Genomic DNA, 23389 nt, shown 5'->3' with positions numbered 1-23389 from the left:
GTTTTTATCATGAAAGGGGATTGAATTATGTCAAATGCCTTTTCTGCATCAGTTGATATGATCATGTGATTTTTCTCTGTTAGCTCGTTAGTATGGTGGATAACGTTGATTGTTTTTGAATATTGACCCATCCTTGCATTCCTGAAATACACCACTCGGTGACAGTTTATAAATCTTTTTACATATTACTGAATTCTATTTTGCTAACATTTTGTTAAAGATTTTTGCATCTGTATTCATGAGGGTTATTGGTCTATAGTTTTCCTTTTTTCGTACTGTCTTTGTCTGGTTCTGGTATCAGGGTAACACCAGCTTCATAAAATGAATTGGTAAGTACTCCTCCTCTTCTGTTTTCTGGGAGAAGTGTGTGAGAATTGGTGTTAATTTTTCTTTAAACGTTTGGTAAAGTTCTCCTGTGAAACCATCTGGCCTGGAGATTTCCTTTTTGGGAGTTTTTAAATCACACATTCAAGTCCCTTAACTGTTACGGGGCTGTTCAATTCTCTATTTCATGTTGGGTCCATTGTGGTAGTTTGTGTTTCCCCAGGAAGTGGTCCATTTCGTCTAAGTTGTCAAATTTATTTATGCGGTCAGACAGTTTAATAAACAATCCATTCTTTTTCATGGATTTTGTGATGTGTGTGGAATTTGTCAGTTTTTACACATGTGATTTGTTATGACTTCTCTTTTCAGTCTAAATAAATATTCACCTTTGAACCTAACATTTTATGATCATAATTTTATATATATCTTTTTCTTAAAGAAGTCCTGTTCCACCCCCCCCCCCCCCCAATTGTATCAGAGTTGGGCTCCTCGGAGGCTGGATCCACCCAGCCCATCACAGAGATGTGTTTGGGCGTGTGTTGTCTTTGAATGAAACTTCAGTGAGTGGCGTGAGTTTGGGGTCTCACCGTGGGTTGGGTCTCCACAGGCATTGGACATGCACTCAACGCTTTTGAACTGAAACCCCGGACGGAAGAAATGAAGAGACATGTCAGCCGTATTTAGCACCAACTGGTGTGATTCCAGGTGATAATTATCACTCTTCTTTATACTTTCCTGACTTTCTACAATACTCATGCTTATTTTTTCAAAAAAAGAAAAAGAGAAGAACAGAAAAGATATAAAGAAGAGACAGGATGAAAAGGAGATGGAATTGGGGTGTTGGGGGTGAGGAGTTAGAAGGGGCCTCTTGAGGAGGGCCCCACACGCCTCCCTTCCTGGGAGAGCCCTGACATCACGGATGTTTCCAGCGTTCCCACACTCTCCCACCACCCTCTCAGGACAGCTGAGGATTTCAAACAGGAAGCGGTTTGCAGATAACACAGCAGCCTCCCGGCCTGATTTGCTGGGCCGTCTGACGGCCCAGGCCCATGCCTGCTCGTGTGTGCGCTGCGTCCGTCTCTGTAAATAGCAGCCATGAGGCTCCCGGGTGCAGTGTCCCCACGGGCTCCCGACGGTCAGGACGCCCCCTGTGCCTAGTGTGCACTGCAGGTCAGGGACACTGCCGTTGGCTGCAGCCCTGGAGAGCAGGACGGCGGTTCCCCAGCGGGAAGACACTGAGACAGGAAGGCGAGATTCCAGACAGAGCCAGAGGTAGGAACTGGGTTGAAGCGGAGCTGGGAATCTGTTCCTAGATCTGGCCAGAGTCTCGAGTCTGTCAAGTAAATCAGGCACCAGAATTCCAAGGTTTGGTTAAGTCAGTAGTTCATGGTGGAAACTTCCTGGAGTCGACTGAGGAGCAGGCTTAGATCTGTCAGTTACTAGACGATTGAGTCAAGCCCTCTGCGGTTTACACAGATTCACAGAGGTGAAGCAATTCCTTTCCTAATTCCCAGTCCTAGTGTAAGAAGAGGCCACAGAACCAACCAACTGTCTGAGCAGCCAGGGCAGGGTCAGGTCGGCTTGTTGACCACCTGCAGATGGGCCACATGGACGACAGCGGTGATCTGTCCTCATTGACCACCTGCAGATGGGCCACGTGGATGACAGCGGTGATCTGTGGTCAGTGACCAGTCGCTCTGTTTTGGGCTCAGTGCTGGGAATGTCAGGTGTGGGGGAAGGTGGGACTTGAGAAGACAACTTTCAAGGGCAAATGGGGTCATCTTACACAGAGTAGGGGCATCTAGTCTCCCAAACTGGATGAGACAGAAGTGTCACAGGGCGACCCTTCCTGCCTTGATCCCTGGCCCTTAGAACTGGCTGCCCTGCTGGGCTGAAGTTAGGTAGTAGCTCTGAGTTTAAAAGATAAAGTGTTAAAGCCGTTTCATGGTATAACTGGATTTCTGATTTGGTGGGAAACACTTTGCCTGGTGGAGGCGAGCAGTGCCCCCAACTTTCACAGCTATTTGATTTCATTTACAATTTTGAAAAGTCTATGTACTAAATAAGAGAGCAGACAGATGATTTGCATCAAGCTAGGATAAAATAACAAGGAAAAGGCCTTTTCTTACTTTGTGGTCTTGATAAAAAGAAGGAAAAATGTGTGCCATTGGGGTGGAAATCTGTCAGTGCTGTGGCCACTGGGGAGGCCCACAGTCACTGTAGGAAGCCACACAGCGGCGGGGGGGGGGGGGGGTAGGGGGGGGGGTTGGCCAGTGAGCCCCGGGCTCCCTCATGCTTCTGGGGTGCGGCTCTCTCCAGTTATTCGCGGTGGCTGTGAGATGCTGGGCCCCACTCTAGATATTTAATGAAAATGTACAGTTGTATGTTTGGCAAATTAAGCCACATTTTTCTTCATTTGCTATTGTATTCTTATAATGTATCTCTGCTAAGAATTCCAAATTGAATCCCCTTTCCCCTCTGAAAAGCCAACCTCCTTGACGGAGAGGGCTCCGAGCCTCCTGGGCCCTGGCCCAGAGATAAGGATGTTGTTCTTTAAGAGGTCTGGGGGGCTGTGGCTTCTTCGTTTATGAAATGAAATTCCTCTTCTAAGAGGGCAGGAAAGAGCCGGGGCTCTGGGACGAGGAGGCTGTCACCCAGGGCCTGGCGCCCTGATTTCTGCAGCCAGGACCCATTGAGCTGGACTGGGAGCGGGCGCCTCAGGGCGGGCCGAGAGGGGCCTGGGCAGGGGGTGGGCATAGGTGTGCGAATGGGTGGCCGAGTCAGAGAACCAGTGAAGGAGTGAGTGAGGAACAGCAGCTTCGGCTTATTCTGGGTTTTCCTCTCACTGTCGCCTCCTCTTGTAACTGATCCTCCTGAAGCTGCTCTTGAGGCTTCCGCAGTGTGAGAGCGTTAAGTCTTGCTAAGCGACGTGGCTGTCTCTTGACACAGTGGTTTCTAGCTAGAGAGGAGTTCCCTTGTTAGCTTCTGACACCTGAGACATTTAAAAATCCAGTCAGTTTGCGTCCAACAAATACCAAAAAGCAAGTATCCATTTGCCTGAGCACAAAAGTAGGTGTTTGTTGTGACTTTTAAAATTGAGATGTAATTGACATACAACATTATCATTGCTTTTAAGAGCTATATCCTGGAAAGAACCAAAATATTTCCTGCTAAAGCAGCAGCTAAGTTCATTAGGGTTAAGAACACAAGACAGTGATCAGTTTAGTGGCTGCAAACTTTGAGGTGCCCCTTTGTTCCAAAACCTAGGGATTCCAGGACAGCGACAGGGGCACACTAATCCCATTGCAGGGCCCTCTGCGTGTGCCCCTCCCCCGTGGATCTGCACAGGTCACGTGTCAACGAGCTGGCCCTGGGAATGCCGTGTGGACATCAGGCATGGCAAACACTCTAGAACATGGAAGAACGATGAGCAGGAGAAGAGCATCGAATGCCGCCTGCGGCATGTTGTGGCCCTCGGTCCATTCATTCCTTCACTAGTTCCCTTTTCTTTTTCTTCTTCTCCCCAAAGACCCCCAGTACATAGTTGTATATCCTAGTTTTAGGTCTAGTGTTATGTGGGACACCACCTCAGCATGGCTCGATGAGTGGCACCATGTCCACAGCCAGGATCCTAACCGGCGAAACCCTGGGCCACTGAACCGGAGCACGTGAACCTAACCACTTGGCCAGGGGCCGGCCCCTCGCTCGTTCTTTTGTTCGCTCAGTCAGTTTAGTGCCGCCAAACTCCAGGCCCTGAGTGCTCGGGGCTCTGTGCGATGTATGGACTGTGGCGCATACGTCTGCCTGCTTCCAGTACAGATTACTCGCACGTGGACCCACAGCGGAGACGACAAAGGAGAATAAAAGGGGCACAGCTCCTCCCTGGGGCCCTGGAATGTGGGCAAATTTGCGCGTCCTTTTCCTTTTCCTTATAGTTCTAATATTTGTGTGAGCGCCGGCAGGCAGGGGTGGGGAGAGGCACCGGCGGTGTGAAGAGGTGGGTTGGCGCCAGAGCATGTTTGACGGTCCAGCTGTGCTGTGTGGCTGGCCATGCAACCTCTTGCTGCTTCATTTCATCATCTTTACATGAGGGACCATATATTTCACAAGGGGTTTGGGGAATTACATATAAGTGTCCACATTTGTGATGCGGTAAATATTGGCTGCTTTTCTCTCCACCAAACATACAATAATACAAAATAAAATAAAAGCCCATTACCATTGTGATTTAAGGAGGAGGATGAGCTCTTGCTTTGATGCATGAGAAACTGACAGTTGGGCAGAACGAAGAAAGAAGTCAACAGCAGTAGGAGACCCAGGTTTCAAGCCCATCGTCACCACTTACTAGTTGTAAATGCTGGGCAATTACTTAATTTCTCTTACCTTTGGTTTCCTGGTCTCTGCCATGAGAGATGTGCTATCTCTGTGGGGTATCATATGGGTGTTGTATTTTTCCCAAGTCCAGTGGACATTTGTCTTCATCCCTCGCCCTTCACAGTGTCTGTTCCATGACCACACATCGGGAAGCCAGGTCCTCACTACAGGATGTCACAGAATGCAAATGGTTTTCACCTGTGCCCGTTTCATGGCCGACTTGGCTAAAGCACAGGCACTTTACAGGGAGTACAGAACACTCTCAGTTTAGAAACTCCAACTCCCGCTCTTTCCTTTGTCTGGGAGCTGTTGCTGGCCGTGGGGCCACCCCACAATGTGTGATAACAGTAACATGAAAGCTGTCATTGAGTGAGTACTTGCCACGAGCCAGGCAGTGTGCCCAGCTCTGTGCATCAGCACTGTTCTTCCTCAGAATAACCCTAGGGGTCTCACCTCCACTTTAAGATAAGGAAACAGGCTGATAAAGGAGATGCGATTTGGCCAGGACATTGGTACAGCCAGATGAACAGCTGTCCCCAAACTCTATGCCATCCACTATGCCATAGACAGACATCTAAGTCCCATGTGGCAGGGCTCTGCGTGCTGCTGCCAAGACTCCCTCACTGGCCCGTGGGGGGAGAATCAGTGTGCCTGCTCCCCACTGTGATGTAGGACTGGCTGTGTCCTCCTGTCCCTTCCAACTCCTACCCCATCCCACACTGGTGCTCTCTGTATTAATGGAATTAGATAATCAATAAGCTACAGCAGCACGTAGCAGTGTGGGTGGCTCCTGGAGCAGAAGGTAAGTCACAGAAGACTACACACAGTGTGATATACTCTCTTATAAGGTTTAAGAATACATCCATGTGTCGTGATGCTATTTCAGAAACAGTGAGAGAATGGTAAGTTCACAGTTGGGAGAGCGGATCCTCCTGGGGGGGGGGGGGGGGGTGGGAACGGCCCCCCGGGACTGCAGCACTGGGCAAGGCCTGACTTGTGAAGCTGTCTGGCTCTCCAACATGTGTTTTGTGGCTGAGCGTCACAGTTTTCCTATAACTATAAACACGCCTTTGTGTGTATTAAACACTAGTGATAAAGCAGTAGAAGAGAATCTGGACTAACGCTTCACGAGGTGGTGGTCATCGTCTCAGCCGGCCACAGAAACTTCTCGGGGCAGGTTTAAGTAGGCACACGAGTGAGTGAGGGAGAAAGAGTGAGAGAGACACCAAATCGATGGGAGAGGTTCCACAATGCTACCAAGAGCCCCGGCCCCACAGAGGGGTGGCCGTGAGCCCAGCTGTGGCCTGCACACTGTCACTCGCTGTCGCCAGTTTTGGAATTCCTGTCACTGTTTATTCCTTCCTTCATTCAGGAGTCAGTGTCCTGCGAGTGCTCATTATGAAGAGAGGTCTGGCTCTCATTAGCCTGGCCTTCCTGTCTCTGCTCCCAGCTGGATGTCCTCAGCAGCCGGCGGACGACGCCTGCTCCGTGCAGATCCTCGTTCCAGGCCTCAAAGGTAACCTCCTACTCGGGCCTCCTTGGCCAGGGCCTCCCAGCAGTGGCCGGCGGGTGGGCAGGGAGCCCGTGTGTGGCTGACACAGGGGTGGTCCCAAGTCCCGAGTCCCAGTGCCAGCTCAGGGTCTGACCTGGGGCAAAGCTGCCTCCTCGGCGGGCCTCAGTTTCCCCATCTGTACAATCAAGGGTTGGACTACATGGTGTGTACACTCCCTTTGGCAGAGGAATCCTGTAATCCTGAAGCTAGCCATTCGTTTACAGCTCATCCTCTCTGCTAGGACCCTGTAAAGGCAACTGACATTTGTTCCAGCACTGACTGGGTCACCTCGAGTGACCCACAGGATGAGGCGATCTCATCTGGTCCATTTGCAGATGAGGACATTCGAGGCTCAGGGAAACTTAGCAGTTTGCAAATTAGGTCACACAGCTCTGAAGACTGCACTCCTGTGCTGGTTCCTGAAAGTTCTTTATTCCTTCTTCTAAAACCCAAAGTACCTTTTCTCTTGTTGCTTCGTCTATAAAGTGTCTGAGCGCTCAGAGTGGGTTCTTCACCTGAGAAAGTCATTGGTTCTATAAACCACAGGCAAGAGATTCCAGATCTTGTGATTTCTAAGCAGGACCAGCTCCGTTAGTCCAGGGGCCCAGTGCAAAATGAAATGTGGGCCCCTTGTTCAAAGTTATAAAGAATTTCAAGACAGGGATGGGGCACCTCCACCATGTGCTCCTAACAGCAGGAAGGCAGGGATGCAGAGGGGCCAGCCCAGGACTCAGCATACATTGCCTCCTGCATCCCCAAAGTCCATTCTGTCCCTCCCCTCCCCATGTGGGCTGCCCCTCCAGCCTGGACTCTGCCAAGTGGGCCTTTTGTGAGAAGCTGCAGGCTGTCCTTATGGAGATGTTGGAGAAAAGCAGACTCACATTTAGGCACTGTTGACCATGGTGAGAATGACTTCTGCCAATGACAGAGCCGGTCATCTGGGGATCAGGCCCTTGTGGGCACAGAGGCAGCAGGCTTCAGCCAAGGGCAGCCGAGGCCAGTGTCCTTGGTGAGCAGGAGCACAGGGCGGCCAGCGCTGTCTCAGGGGCGCGCTGGTCCCTGCAGGCCACCTCTGGGGTGATCAGGGCAGCCAGCGTTAGGACTGTCATCAGGAAAGTCAGTGCTGATGGCCAGGAGAGTCTTCAAGAGGGCAGCCCTACTGGGGAAGGTCTTTTGGGACTGCTGTCACTCTGCTGTGTGGAAGCCAAGAACACAATCCTGCGGCCCAAACGGCCTCCTGGCTGCGTGGTTTTAATTATGAGAAGTGTGTTGACCCTCTTTAAAAACTTTTAATTATGTTGGAAGAAGCTCAAACTGTCTGACTTGTGCCACTCGCTCAAAGTTTTGATGAAAGAGGGATGCTGGCCCCGGGCTTTGTAGTGATCTGCTGTGGGTTTGTGAGCGGGGCCTTGAGTTTTGAATTTGAAAATGTGGCTGTGGGAGAGAGAGCAGGACTTTCCACTGTGGAATTTGCTTCCCCACCTGGACGTGGGTGGACCCCCTGGGGTCCTGAACATTGCCTTCCACTCTGGCATCTGGGAGGGGACACCCTGAAGTGTCTGTGGCCCCTGCGTGATGGGGGCACTGGGGTGGGCCCAGGCTTCCGTGCATAGTTCTCATCTATTCTGTCAGTGAAAATCTCTCTAGATGCTTTTCAGAAGTGCTGGATGGGGAACCGCCCGTCTGTCCTGGGCCCAGGGATGTTGTTCTGCCTTCGTGTGCCTGTGCGGCCCCTCTTTCTAAGGTGATGCAGGTAGTGCAAAGGCGCAGCCTTTGAGGTACAGTGGTCTGAGTTCAGCACGTGCAAGCCACGTGTGTGACAAGTTGCCTGTCCTCCCCAACCTCGGTCTCTCCATCCGTCAACGTGGGAAATGACACAGCCTCAGCGTTCTGTGAGGATTAAATGGCGGCTATGTTTCTGGAGCACATGCTTGCAGGTTAAGAAGGTTGGTCGTTCAGTCCAGACAGCCATTCGTTTGCTGCTCCTAAAATCACGTGGGCGTCCTAAGCACACAGCTCCTGACTCTAGAAATCTCCCATAACCTGGGAAGCACACGGAGGGAGGAGATATCAGAGAGCGGTTTAAATGTATATTTGTCGTTACAGAAAGATTCAGTATGTTCTAAAGCTAATACAAAACTTCAGTCTCTGTAATTCCTTTAAAAACATACAAATACATAGAAACAGAGAAAAAAACTAGAAGGAAATATACTAACAATGGTGGTTATCTCTGAGTGTATAGTTGTGTCTAAAAAAGCTCAGAGAGGCAACTGTCCAGGTTTTCTACCGTTTGGCATATTCACAGTTTAAATATAAAATTAGGACAGTATGGATATTCAGCTATCTCTGGGTTGTTAAGCACATCTTGAGGGCACTTCTGAGAAGAAGCTTTTCAAAATCTGCATCGGTGACTGTTTCTGCTGAACTCAGACATCAAACTTGTTCTGGTTGGTGTGCTTGGCGGAGGCCCACTGGGTTCTTTGCTCTCCGAGGTGTGGTCCACTCCCAGGGACACTGCATCTCTTCTTATCAGTGAGTTCCCAACACTGAACACCGTGGTGTTGTAGTCAGAGATGAGCCACCAAAATTGCCCGGAGAGAGCATGGTCCCCAGGGGCTGACTTGGTATGACTCTGTTTGTCCTTCATGCATACTGACTGAGCATCTGCTCTGAGCAGGTTGGGTACAGGCGCTTTAGAGGGAAGGCCCCAGTGGATCCGCCGGGCCCCTGCTCTCCCAGGACTTACAGAGGAGCCACACGGCCCCAAGGAATGTGGAGGCTGTGTGGCAAGCTTTGAGGCTGCGGACGAAATACAGACCACGTGCTACAGAGCCCACGTTCTAGATCCCTGGATTCAGGTGGCAGTGTTGTTTCATAAGTCTAGTCCCCTCTAGCCTCTCAATACTAAAGGGACAGTTCGAGTAGCGAAACTTCTTAATATCTTTATTAAAGCCCTTAAAATCTGGATGTCTTGTTCTCTTCTATTTCTAGCTTTATTGAGGTATAATTGACAAAGGAGTCGCTATATCTTTATATTCAAGGTGCACGACGTGATGACTGAACATACAAATCCATTGTGAAATGATCACACGTCTGTCACCTCACGTAATTGCCATTCTGTGTGTGTGGCGAGAACGGGGTGTCCTGTTTTGACGTAGAAACGTGGGGACAACGTGGGTTCCTTCTTTGTGATGGGAGCCCCATTTCTTCAGAGGAGGAGTTTTCTTGTTCCTCTGTTTAGATGGGGCGCCAGGGGGAGGGTGCAGGAGAGAAATCTAGGGTAAAAAAGCAAGTCCGGAGCCTCCAGACAATAACAATTCAGGAGGATGCAGGCTTTTGCCCACCACCAAGTGGACAGACTGGTATCAGGGAAGAGCCCTGCCTTTGGATCTGCGCCCCCGTGCCAGTCGGCGGTGTGGGCTGGTGGGGCAGCGGCTGCCGCGAGGCCCTGCTCGGTCTGCGCCCTCTGTGCGCGGCCTGAGGGGCGTCGGCCCAGCGCCCGCCTTGCTCAGCTCGGCCTTGTAGGGGCGTGGATGAATGCCGCCTGGCTCCTGCGGAGTCTCTTTCCTGTAAAACCGGGTTCTCAGATCCGTCTCCGCCCTCGCAGACATCCTGCGATGCTCACACGATACAACGCCCCCTAGCGAGAGGAGGGGAACCCACCGTGCGGAAATGCGAGGACCTTTTCCATCCTTAGGTTGTTGCGCATTCTTTCAGTAGGGGTTGGAGAGAGTGTGACTTTTCATCGCAGGGTATGTGGCGTGGGCTTCACCCGTCACCTGCAGCTTTGGGGCACACGGTGACGATGGGACCCTGCCTGCTTTCCTCTCCTTGACAGTGGCTCACCAATCACTAAGTGTGCACTGGCCACACACAGAAGCAGGGAGAGGATGAAGTTCACACCCGGCATACAGTCGACCAGAATGAGCGAGAATGGTCTGGGACTGGATTTATTACATCCAACGTGTTGGGAATTGCCTTAGTCGGTGGAGATAAAAATACACAATACAGGCTCCACTCTTAAGATGAAAGAGGCACGTCAATGGTCTCCATTCATTCATTAGACAAACATTATTGAGGTCTACGAGGGCCAGGCTCAGCCCGGGAGGAAGAAGCCATTACCCATCTCCTTTCTTCCTTTCTTTCTTTTTTATTTGTTTGTTTGTTTTTTTTTGGCAAGGAAGATTGGCCCTGAGCTAACGTCTGTTGCCAATCTTTCTCTATTTTGTGTATGGGACGCTGCCACAGCATGGCTTGATGAGCAGTGTGTAGGTCTGTGTCTGGGATCTGAACCCGCAAAGTCCAGGCTGCTGAAGCAGAGTGTGTGAACTTAACCACTACACCACTGGGCCGGCCCCTGCCCATCTCCTTAAAGACCCGAATGTGGAGGTGGCATGCAGTCTGTGGGAATACAGCACACAGGCCTCCTCCTCGTGTGCCCTGTGGATTCTGGTGTTTCCTCTACTGAATCCAGACTGGGCTTTAGAGTCTTTCTCAACACAACTCTGGGCAGCCAGTATCCACTGACCAGTGTTGGTGCTTGAGATGAAATTTATTGCTATTACAGGCCTAATAATAACACATTATCCTTGCATTTGAAGAGAATAACACCTCCTTTTGATGGGAAAAACAGTCTTTTCTTAGTGGCTAAAAAAGTTGATTGTCGGTAGGAAAACATTTATGTTAGCAAGCTGGCTGCTCAGAAATTTTGAAAGGGCATAGTTGTTCTTACGGGTTTTATTGAATTAGCTTAACGACATTGTGAAGCCTGTGTGTGTGGGAGTCTCTCTCATGAGAGGGGCCGTTGCCGGGCCTGGCTCCTCTCCTGCAGAATGAGCCGTTGGCCTCTCTGTCTCTCCCCTCTGACACCCGCTGTGCTTGCGTGCTGTGGCGTTTGCATCCGTGTGCTGGGCAGGGGTGACATCTGCTCGCAGACTGATTTGTTCAGCCATGGAGGCAGGTGTCACAAGAGTTGAGGAACACCCATGGCACCTCCTCAGCCAGCTGCGAGTCAGCAAAGTATCTTGAGCTCTGCACTAATGGACGTGGCTCGACAATCACCCCAAATGAAATCTGGATGAGAGCATTTTGCTCATAGACTTGGCGGTGATTTGCAGGGAGGCAAGCAAGAAGTCAGTACCACCCATGTGTTCTGTGTTTCCTCGAGAGAGGAGAGAGCGGCTCATTAATGAGCTAGCCAGTTGAAATGCTAGCCTCTCCTTGTAGAGGAATAGCTTGTCATTTAGAATTCTGTGTCGTAAATCTGCCCCAAACCGATACCTGATGAAGACAAGGACGTAGGAAAGGCTGCTGTGCTCCCGGGCGTACATTACGGAATGCACATGATTTTTGAGTGGAGAGGTTTATAGAAATACTGCCTGGGAGTGATTACCAGCGGGGCCATGGATCTTTATGTCCCCTGGGAGTAGCAAACAGTGAACATTTCAAACCCTGCCAAATGTGAACAGTGCTTGAAAACCGCCTTTGTTCTGAAGAAGCACGTCTGGGACTGGTCTCCAAGTGGGAGGTCAAGGTCACTGGGAAAGAATGGGACCAGGAGGCGATCCTGCCAGAGAGGGTCTCTGTCATCTTTGGCGTTGCCTCTCCAAAATTGGGATGCAATGATAGGGAGAGCAGCTAACTTTATAACAACAGCCAGCTTGGTGTTTTCCAAGACAGAGGTCACTCCATCCTCATCAGAGGCGAGGACCTGGAGGCTGGGGTTGTCATAGCCCAGGTGGTGAGCAGGCTTTCTGACTTCGGCTCTGGATGCCCCACTGCAGGAACCATGGGGCGTTCAGGGTGCCTGCACCCCACACTGGCTGGAACGCATTGACCCCATGCTGATACCGTCATACATCCATTTAGCAGAATCCTTAGGAAGAACAGTGTTTAAGAGCATTTTTGACCAGCTGAGAGATGTAAGGAAAACCTACGGGTCCCACTCTTCAAAGTCTTATTGTTCTTAGGAACGTCTCATTCCTCTTTCCTGCCTCAGTAAGGAGACCTTGGGGCACATGGTCATGTTTGGTGCTGTTCAGGGTCTTTCCGTGCCTCGAATGCTAACTACGGCCAGTTGTTTGGTCAGCCTGGTGGCAGGCTGGTGGCAGCAGGTGGAGACGGGGCAGGAGTCATGGCAGGTGCTGTCCTTATGCTTTCCCGTCTGAGAGGAGGGTGAAGTAGGGTAGGCAGTGCAGGTTAAGTGATGGTCTGGTTATCCTAGTCGGACTGTAGTTAGGGTTTTAATGCCCTGGGGAGGTGTGGTCAAGACCGGAGTTGGAGTGGCGGCTCCGCCGAGCTTGGGCTCATCACTGCTTCTCCTGGCCTGGGTCTCCATCTACAGAGTGGGCATGATCCCTGCCTCACATGTTGGGGAGAGGTTCAGTTATGGAAATAAGTGAATCCCATGTGTAAACTCTAGGAATCATCTTAACCAACAAAAGAACAGCCAGCAGGTATGCTTAGTGTTAATTTTCTACTAGTATTGACAGAGCACTTGCATGGTCAAGGCCTCTCCCAGGTGCACCGGGAGAGCCAGAGCTGGGCGAGATGTGAACCCTGTCTTCAAGGAGCTTCCAGTCCACTGGGGGAGATGGGCTGTGGGAGCAGACTGCTGCACATAGATAGGAATAGGCGCTTGCCTATAGCCTGGACTATTGCAATAGTATACTTACTGCTCTCCCCCACGCATGGATCAGGTCATGTTATCTCCCTACGAAGAGTGTGTCGGTGGCTTCCCATGGTCCTTAGGTATGAAGTCTGAGTGCCATCTTCTCCCGGCCCCTGTGGGCTTGCTTGGACCAGCCCCTTCCTGTCTCTCTACCTCCCCTGGGCTGGTGTGGTCCCCCTTTCTCAGAGCACTTTCTCCTTGCTCTTGGCCTGGCTACATCTTTACTTGTTCAGCAGGTCTCAGTGAAAAGACGCTTCATTGGAGAGGACTCTTCTGATCTCTCAATCTAAATTATGGCTCTTTTGTTGAAGTTCTTGCCTTGTTTTATTCTTGTATCCCGTGTGGCTAATAAGAATTCTTATGTCAATCCGACTCTCATTTGTATGCATGCAGTCTTTAAAAGCTCTTTTTCCTCTTGGGTAGCTTATGAATTTTCTCTTTATTCTTGATGTTCTGCGATGTCAGTCTGACACATCTAAGTTATTTCCCCTCATTTTTCCGGCGTGGTGCACCGTGGGCACCTTCATTGTGTTCTTTCATGCCTTTCCTTAGGACCGGGAAATCACAGCTATTGAATCTTCACAGCTTTTAAGGCTTCAAATGGCTAGTCTCCCCTTCTGGAATTCTTATAAAATAAATATTGGAATTTGGGGGATTTTTCTTCCACTCTCGACTTGGTAACTTCAAACCAAGCAACACTTTCAAGTTCCTTATCTCTTAGTGCTGCACTGTGAAAAAAATCTTCACCCTACTCTTTTGTTTCATGCGTTAGCTTTTATCATTCTGTTACTCAGCCTATCTATAGGTCAATTTATTTTAAAAATTAATTTTGTGTACAGGATCTCTAGTTCGTTCTTCTTCAGTTACTCTTGTTTTCTCTCTTGTCATTATGAGGATATTCAGTCTCTTATTTCAGACTCAGATTCTGGCTGCCCTGTGAGTTCTGTGTCCTCTCTCGTTATTCTCTTTCCTGCTGTTGGTGCTCCTCAAATGTCTGCTGAATCTTGATGGTGAGTGCCTTCTGTTAGTTGGTATTTCTTGCTAGACTATCAGTGCTTCTCCAAGTATTGCGATTGTAGTAATTTCCTTTCTTCTCAAAATATAAGAAAAAGATTGAGAACCACCCAGAGTTTCAGGGGCCATGTGTGTGTGTCAACCCATGGGAGGTAACCCACTCTTCAACAGGTGCTTGATGGAGCCCTCACAGCTGTGGCACGGGGATGACAGGGATGGGCCAGCTCTGTCTTCTAGTTTCTGTTGGCACTCACTTTGCTTTTCTTTTTGTTTACTTAAGTTTAAATGGAATGTCCCTCCTTTAGGCCAGATTATCAGTTTGAGGAGTTTCATTGGGGAATCTGTAACGTCAGTTAAGTCTCTCACCAACTGAAGGGGTGATGGAGAATTATAGAGAACTGAAGTTTGCTTGAATGTTGGCCGGCAGTGTGCACAACCGGGAAGGTACGTTGGCCCCACATCAGCATCCACACACACACTCAGAGGAACAGCACAGCAGTCAAGCAGAAGAGGCCATATGAAAATGACTGCGATATGGAGGAGGGTCCCAGTCACTGGAGAAAAGAGGGATCCAGAGAGGGAATCAGGAAAAGCTTCCTGGAGGTCAGGTGAGGAGGTGAAGCCTGGACAGGTGGGCTGATGATCAGGGCAGGCGAGGCAGAAGGGACAGCATGAGAAATGACCTGGGCTCCAGGAGAAGGCCTGTTGAGGAGGATCTTAAAACCAGACGTTGTTTATAATGACATTTAGCCCATTGGTGGTTTTGCATGTCTTTTGAGAAGGGAGACGACATAATCAGATTTGTGTTTAGGAAGATCATTTTGGTGTGGGTTAGAGCGGAGGGGCCCGGGAGGGGCCTTCATATCTCCCCACAGGCCTCCATGCTCTGTGCTCTCGCCACACACCCTGTATCACTTCTCACAGGATGTCTCCACTGTTTCTTCCCATCTCTGTCTCCTGCACCGAGCAGTTTGAGGGTAGGCTCAGTGGTCCATCTGGCTCCAAAGCTGCAGAGAAGCAGATGGGCATGCCCCAAGTGCTGGCGCGCCTGAGGCAGGGATGTGGATGGGGAGGAAGCAGCCGGCTGGATTTCACGGAGCTGGGCAGATGCTTGAATGTATCCGATGAGGGCTTAGAATCTGGTAGAATCAATGTGTCAACACCAGAACCAAGAGAGTCTGCAGAAGAGACTCATGTCTGGGGAAAAAGCATTAGGTTGGCCCCGAGCAGGAGTGTGCACCCTTGGGGGACCTTGTGCTGAAGGGATGAGGGGATGCTGATGCGAGCACCTGAGTTTATTCTTCCCAAGTGTATCAGCCAGACAAGGGGCGGGAGAGGCCAGGAGGGACACTTGGCCATCTGCCCAGCAGGGACGCTCATCCCTCTGCCCGGGAGGGATGCTTGGCCGTGGGAGGAGGCTTAAGATGCTTTCTCCCTTCATGTTGACATCCAGGTGGTGAAGGGCAGTGGAGTAGTTAGAGTGGGTCTTGGGGAACACTGGCGCCAGAGGGCGGACTGGGAGCAAGCCCTGAGGATAACTGGAGAGAGGGACAAATCCACTCCCAGAGGGAGGAAGTAGGGCAAGGAAGCAGAGTCCTGAGAAAGACCTGGGGCCGGGAGACTTGAGTGCCTTCTGCGGCAGAGGTCAAGGGATGGGAGAGGGTCCCGAGGAAGGGGTGAAATCCCCGGGGGCCCAGGGCTGGGGAGAGGAAGGCCAAGGGGCCTGGCTGGTGCACTGACAGGGTGAGAAGCGTTCTCCTTGTTACTCCTCCACGTACCAACTGGAAGCCTGTGCTCAGAACGAGGTCCTAAATGCATGTGACTTCTTCCACAGGGGATGCTGGAGAGAAGGGAGACAAAGGCGCACCAGGACGGCCTGGAAGAGTGGGCCCCACGGGAGAAAAAGGTACTTGCCACCCCTCAGGCCCCACCCAGGGCTCGCCCCTCTCAGCGCCTCAGGGCTCTGCACCCGAGGGCACAGCTGGTGCACTGCTCCTGCAGGAGCTGTCGGGGGAGAAGAGGGCCGGGGGATTCGAGAGGAATCCGACTCCTGTGTAGCTCTCAGGAAGGCAGGAGGCCTGTCAGTGAAGCCAGGTGCAGAGAGGGCTCCTTACACAGTGCTCCTTGGTTGTAGCCTGCCTGGCTCCAAGCAGCTAAGTATTTCCTGGGAGGAGTGTGTAACGGGCTGAGTACGTTCGTGTAAACTCAGTGCTGGCTCGGCCCCTGACCAGCCTCATCTGCAAAATGGAGATCATTTGTGAGCGTTACAAGTATAAGTGCAATTGTGAGGGTGTGCAAACAACTATGAAGGTGTGCAAGCAACTATGAAGCTATGCAGACAACTATGGAGGTGTATAAACAATTATAGAGGTGTGCAAACAATATGGAGGTGTGCAAACAGTAGGGAGGTGTGCCGTTATGGAGGTGTGTGAACAATGTGGACGTGTGCAAACAATATGGAGGTACGTGAACCAGATATGGAGGTGTGCAAACAGTATGGGGGTGTGCAAACAGTATGGAGGTGTGCAAGGAGAGTGCGCACAGACTTGGTTGGAGCATTAGGGGATACAGTGGCTCCCCCACTTGTGGCTAACGGACCCTTATCACTTTGAACCTGTTTCTTTGTTAGTGAAAGAGTGTGAGTCCACCTGGGGGACCCTGGGCACAGTCAAGAGCCAGAGCGTTTCTGTCACCACCCTTTGCAGTCGGTCCCTCCATCAACCCCAGGCACTGATTTTTATTTCTTATTTTTTCCTTTATTCATAGAAAATTAATTAAAAAAATAAACAAACTATTCTCAAAGTCCAAAACGTACAGAAACTATTCACGGTGAACAGTCTCCTTCCCGTCCCACCCTCCCGGGTGCCCTCCCCGCCGACACCACTGTCAGGTGTATTTATCTTTACAGAGATCCTTTACGAACAGCAAGTAAATTTATACTCTCTTCCTCCCCGCTTTCGTATGAACAGTTGCACGATATACGTATCATGGTGCATTTTGCTCTTTTCACGGAACACTGTGTCTTGGGCTTTATTCTATGTGAGGATGCGGAAGTTTTCCTCACCCTCTTATTGAGTGAAGTGCTGTTCCATGGTACGAACCTATCAAGCTTTATCTAACTGGTCTCCTATTACTTGAGATTTACATTTTCCTAGGGGTTTGCTGCAGTGAACAATCTTATATGTGTCATTTTTACTGTAGGAGTATAGCTTGAAGATAAATTCCTAGCAGTGTAATTCCTAGACCAAAATGCACGTGTTTTTGAAAGTTTGGTAGCTGTTGCCCTTCAAAAGGATTGAATCAATTTACCCTCTCCCAGGCAGTGCACAAGAATGTGGTCCCCCGAGGCCCTCCCCAGCCTAGAGAGCTGGTCTGACAGCAGGGAAATGCCACGTCAGCATGGTTTCACTTTGCCTCTCTTATTCTGAATGAAGTAGGTCATTATTTCATGTGTTTAGAAGTCATTTGTATTTCTTTTCTGTCTTTTTTTTCTTTTTGAGGTTGTCTTTTTCTGTCCTTTTAAAAACTCTGTTTGGGTTCTTTTTCTTCTTGATGTGTAAGATGCTTTTGTGCTTGCATTTTCTGTACATAACTCTGAATATTTCCCTAGAATAAGTTGCCAGAGTGGAATTATGAACTTTAGAAAAGGCCATCAATACTTGGTTCTTCTCCTGGTGCCTGCACTTGCCACTCTGAGTAAGCAGTCCTCTTGCATTTTTCACGTCCCATCCGTGTTTGCTGGGAAACACGGGGGTGAGCGAGGCGGGCACTCTGCTGGGCCCGGCCTGGAGCGCCCAGTATGCAGGACAGTGGCTGGCACAGCTCACCATGACGAGGAGAGTGGACCAAGAGGGCCGGCAGTGGCTCTGAGGGTGTTTTCCTATCTATGGGGTGGGGCAGACAGTGATGTAACTGCTTCATAAAGTTCTTAGGTTAAAAGTATCTTAGGACTAAAGTGCTTATGATTTTTACCTTATTACTATACTTATAAAAGTTGAAAGTGCTAGAGCTGTATCGTGTTATTTTATTTTGAGCTATAAATTATGAAATTTACATGGCAGTAAAATGGATGTTCCTCAGTTTTCCTGTGCGGACGATTTCATATTTCACAATTAGAAAGTGAATATCTCCTCTGTTCTAGGTGGCCACACATTCATTTTCTTGATGCCATTTCATGGATGTTTTTTCAAAGTAACGATGTTTGAGCTCAGTGCACCAGTGGCAGCAAATGCCTAATTTCACCTTGACATGGACTCTTATCTGCTGTCTATCTCTGTCATCTGTTATCATCCGCACTGGCTTTCTTATCATCACCATTCTTCTTCTTCTCACTCTCGAAAAGGCAATGCAGTCACCAGCGACTGTAAAAGCTTTCATCACACCTTCTGAATCTCTCCATGAGAGTGGACGTGCTGGGCACTGAGGCAGCCTACCATATTGCTTTTCCCCATCATTTAACTACTAATTGAGCGCTGTTAGGTGTTCCAGGGAATGCAGCCTGGAGCCCCGGACCAGTGGAGGAGACAGGTGTGTGGACACGTGAGGGTAAATTCAGGCAGAAAGCTGGGCAATGAGGGGATGAATTTGAGCTGGATCAAGAAACTGCCTTGTTTCAGATTTTTCTAACATATAACAGTAACATATGCTCATGATAGAGCGTTTACATACAGTGTTGTGCCACATAACGACATGTCGGTCAACATCGGACTGCATATACAATGTGGTCCCATGAGCTCAGTACCATCCAGCCTGGGTGTGTAGTAGGCTATACCGTCTAGGTTTGTGTAAGCACATCCTATGATGTTCACACAGCAAAGGTATCGCCTAACGATGCATTTCTCAGAACGTGTCCCTGTCGTTAAGGGTCACATGACTGTATATCTAAAAGTGGTGAGAAAAATCATCCATAATAAGGTCATGCAGAGATAACCACTTATTTTGGTCTACTTCCCTTTTTGGTGCCTTTTTTTGCTTTGTGGTGATTATGTTGTATATATAAATTTTCATCCCACTTCTTAAATTTAACATCAAGTTTTAGTGTAAGCATTCTCCATGCTATAAAGTCATTTTAACGGCTGCCTAATGTCCCGAGTAACTTAAAATTCCCCCCGGGGCGGTGTGTTCTAGAATGGAGTCCTGTGGAGGCTGAAGGCAGGAGAGAGGAGCCTGGACCCGGCTGTTTACAGTCCCATCTCAGCAGCAACCCGTTAACGACGGCTCCCGTCCGAACACGCCAGTCTGGGAGTCGATGGGGGATTTCGGGTTTTCTAGGGGGCTGGCGTCGTCACTCACAAAATGAGAAGCTTTGGTTTGGGGTTTTTGCTACTTTGCAGAATACAGAGAACAAGTTAACGCAAGTGGGATTTATTTGGATTATTGAATAGTGGAAGCAGTTAGAAATCCAGGAAATATCCTTTTTTAGGCAGTCTTTAAGAAGAGGATTGGCCATGACATGATAGAATGCAAGAGAATAAAACAGGATACAAGAGCAGACATCTGAGTAAAATGTTTACAAAGGACAGAAAAAGGATGGGAAAGAAAGAAACCAAAATATTAGTTGTAGATATTTCTGGATTATTTTTGGATTATAGGTTATGGACATTGAAATTTTCTCTGTTCTTTTCTGCACTTTTGGTATTCCCGACAACGAGCAGGCTCTGTATGTTTGATGTTGGCACCTATTTTTAAAGGTGGCTGTGACTGCGGCCGGTGGACATGCAGATTTACCTGGAGGCCCAGGTGTTTGTTTGTAGCCTCTGGCCGTCTCCCTCAGACATCCCACCTGCTGATGGCCACGTTCACGGTCAGCGTGGGTGTGCTTCGGCTTGTCCGTGCCCAGACACTGAGAGCTGTGGTCACCCTCAGAAGCGCTACACTCAGCTTCCAAGTGGCAAAGCATGCAGCAGGCCATGATCTGGGCCTCAGATGGGCAGGGAGAGGGGACCTCAGCTAGCATGGCCTCCCCAAGGTCCTCACTGGAACTGCGCTCTCCAACAGGAGCTTTGCAGGATTCAGAATTCTCCTCTCCACTTCCCGGCCCTCCCCCTGCATTCCCTCCTGTTCGTGAGGCTTTCTAGCTCAGCGACGCGTTTTTAGCTGATGGCAGCAATTGCACAGGTACAGTGCTCCCTGAGTTCAGTCACTGACATCTGTGGCTTCCAGAAGACTCTGCTGCAGTGAGGCTCACACAGAGAACAGTGACCATGGCAGGGACCGAGGGGCCGGGGACTTCCCTTGTTTCAGCATCTCTGGAACTGCCTTGGTCTAGGGCAGTTGACTCAGTTTCCACTGGGAACGGCAATGGGTTGGATCTGGATTTCTGTGGAAGTGCTTCTTGAAAGGAGGTTCCTGAGGACGAGGGCACCGTGAGCCATAAGAGCAGGGGTGTGGGTGGGACAGACGGTTCAACACCAGCCTTGCTCCAAAACCCTAGCTTCCAGCCCGTGAGAGCAAAATAATACTTCCGACTCCGATTGTTCCCGATCAGTGTTTATCGAGGGCTGGAGCGAGAGAGCACAGACACAGCCATCCCTCAGTGATGGCCCACGGCGGGGTCGCCTGGGGATCTTTCTAAACTGGTTACATCCTCCTAGAGGACAGTGCAACATCTTCCTCAGGGCCTACACTGAGCCGACTTCAATCCTGCATCACAGCTACGCAGTGCAATTAAATCACTCTCGCTTTTTTTAGAAATTATTTTCACTGGGATCATTTTTTTCCTGCATAAATCTTACCAGAATGCTTGAGCAGTTTTTAAAACTTATTTTATTTTTTAATCTACATCGAATTTTCCCGACCGTGGCTTCTGCCCTTCTGAGTTTCCTGTTGTGTCATTGTTTGCACCAGGTCTAACTGCCTGGTTGGGATTTTCGGTTCTAAACTGTGTAGACATGACTCTCCCATCAACTTTTAGTTAATGACAATTTTTTCCCTGTGTAGTTTTAGCCAACGTCAGTTTTATTTTGTGATGGTTATTTCTACCAGTAATATTTTTAATGAAATCATTAGAAGAAGAATAGCTCTGTTTACTTTTTTGCTAGTTTATGAAGGAAGCGTGAGGAATTCCCTCCTTTAGATATTTTAATATTGCTCTATTTTCAGAATTCCTCACACACTTCACTTGCCACCTCATTCCCGACTGAGGCTTCATGTCCCATCAAGGACCCCTCCACTGGAGGATGCTCTGCCTCACCCTGCTCGCCGCCATGTTGCTGGGTGCCCTGTCCATTCTCACCACTGATGGCTCCTTGAAGATGTGTCCCATCTCGGGGAGAACAAGGGCGTGGCTGGTGCCACAGCTGTGTCGCAGTCCCAGACACAAGACACTGCAGCTGGGTGGGTGGCTGCGGAGCCCTCAAATGCACAGCAGAGCAGAAAGCCGTCAAGACATCTGCCGTCATGACCGTCAAGGGGCCGGAACACCATGCTTCCTAGCAGAGGACATGATTCTAGGCCCCCAGACTCACTGCATCAGGGGTGCAGGGCATGAGAGCGGGCATGTTGCAGAAGCCCCAGTGACCGAGGCCAGCTTCACGTGAGCAGCGCAGCTCTAAAGCCCTGCTCCGTTGGCTCAGACTCCAGCAGATAACCAGTCCTGCCTCAACTTGTGTCCTGGGCCACAGGTGCTGGGTTCTTCCGGTCCATCCTAGCTGTGCACCCGCTTGGACACAGTGTCAGCCCTTCAGCTCTTAACAGTGGCTGTGGAAGGTGCCAGAACCTTTCTCCAGCCTCTTGGCTTTTTTTTGTCTAACAGCAGCAAAAATGATCAAATTTATAGCCACGTCTTGCCGTCAAACTCTTTCAATCCCCTTTTTACATGTGGGTCTCCTGGCCCTGAGTTGCGTGAGTTCTGGTAACCTCCGAGCCTCCGCAGTCCTGCTAGCACATTCTCTGGGGGATTCCCTTCCCTTCTTTTTCATCACCCACAGGGTGGATCCTTCCTCGGATGACGTTAAATCATTTCCCATAAACGCTCTAGAGCAGGGCTTCCTTCCTTCCTGGGAAGTCCAGGGGTGGGATGGATCAGTGGTCCCAAATCAGGTCTTCTGGTCTCCATTGCTCTCTTCACATCTTGGACCCACTCATTTTAAGAGGGAGCAAAATGGCTGCCAGGAGCCCACGATGCAGGTCCTGCTGCTCCCCCTACCCAGAGAGAGAGGCCCTTCTTGTGTGGAATGCCCCCTGGAGGATCCCCCACCCACCCTGAGCTGTCACTGTGTTGCTGGCTGCTGACCTCCCGGCAGGTGCTCCCCCACCACACCCTCCTCTGTGAGGTTCTCAGTCCCCCAGGGAACTGGTGCTTCCGCCGGCACCCCGGACTTGGGGTTTGCTTCTGGAACTGCACTTACTTCACCCTTTGCTCCACTGCAAGCTCTGTCCCTCTGTCTCTCCCCATTCTCCTGTTTTTTTCTGCTCTGTTTAAAATCCAACAAATTACGTTTCACTCGCAGAAAATTTTGGACAGGAAAACAATACTATATATGTTTACATATATGTATTATTATATACTATATATATATAAGCTCAGGTTATTTAAATGAAATTCACACTCTCAGAGCTGGTGTGTTCGGCAGGGTGACCTGCAAAGGTAGCTTTGGGTTCTGACATCAATGGCAGAAGGAAGACTCAGCCACCTATGTCAGGGATTCTTGATTTGTTTTGTAAAGCAGTAGAAGTCATACAGAGCACAGAGCAGGTGAAAGTGCAGCTCAGGGACGTCACGGACCCGCCCCACCTCCAAGCCACCTCCTACTCTTGGGGCTTTGCAGGGTGCCAAGTCCGTGGGACTCAGAATCCATCTGGGAAGATGCATCAGCTGCCTGTGACTCACAGCCTGTCCCTGGCCTTAGGCCCGAGGGACCTTTCTCGGGAAGTGGCCCTGCTGGTGACTGGCATGGCACGTCCTGACAGGTGCGTGTGAGCCAGGCTGGCCTGTGGCATGGCATGCCTATTTCTTTAGACATTTGACTCCAAGACCTGAGCCACTCACTTCCATCTTGGTGTGTCCAGGACCTCGTATGGGACCCGGCACTTGGAAGACCCTCAATCAATTGTTTGAAAAATATCTTGAAATTCAGTATCTTCAAACTTTTGAAAACTACGGGTGACACAGCCTATGGTCAAGGGCCCCAGGTGTCATGTGTGTGCTCCCTCGTCCTCCCCAGGTTCTAGAGAGCAAGTCTGCGGGCTGAGGCTTCCCGCCACACCAGGCTGAGTTCCTTCTCCACTGTCCACGGAGCAGAAGGCTCTGTTCCATGGACGCTTCTCAAACCCTGGTGGGCACAGGCACCAGTGGGGTGCTCGTTACAATGCAGCTGCGGGTCGAGACGGTGGCCTGAGCTGCAGCACTTCCATCAGCAAGCACCCAGGTGGTCTGATCTGGTGATGCCGCTGCAGGACCTGTCCTGCAGGTTGGTCTCAAGGATCTGGACACCCTCCACCTGAGTGGCCTTCTC

At 50.0% G+C, this 23389-nt stretch overlaps 1 protein-coding gene across 2 annotated transcripts in view; it reads left to right on the top strand.

The window, feature by feature from the left end:
- Positions 1-1436: 1436 nt before the first annotated feature.
- COLEC11 (collectin subfamily member 11) overlaps positions 1437-23389 on the top strand; it is a 36603-nt gene continuing 14650 nt past the window's right edge. Inside the window, exons 1-3 of one of the 2 annotated variants that reach the window (XM_046662324.1) lie at positions 1437-1596; positions 6071-6214; positions 15769-15840. In XM_046662324.1, the coding sequence (XP_046518280.1) occupies positions 6097-6214; positions 15769-15840 (190 nt within the window). In that variant the 5' untranslated portion in view covers positions 1437-1596; positions 6071-6096. The remainder of the gene's footprint in view (positions 1597-6070; positions 6215-15768; positions 15841-23389) is intronic. The other variant, XM_046662325.1, reaches the window with a different exon arrangement.

The sequence above is a fragment of the Equus quagga genome, chromosome 5, assembly GCF_021613505.1.
Source record: "Equus quagga isolate Etosha38 chromosome 5, UCLA_HA_Equagga_1.0, whole genome shotgun sequence".
In the NCBI taxonomy this organism is placed as follows: Eukaryota; Metazoa; Chordata; class Mammalia; order Perissodactyla; family Equidae; genus Equus; species Equus quagga.
Note: the sequence above shows the minus strand (reverse complement) of the source record. Positions and strands in the feature narration are given on the sequence as shown.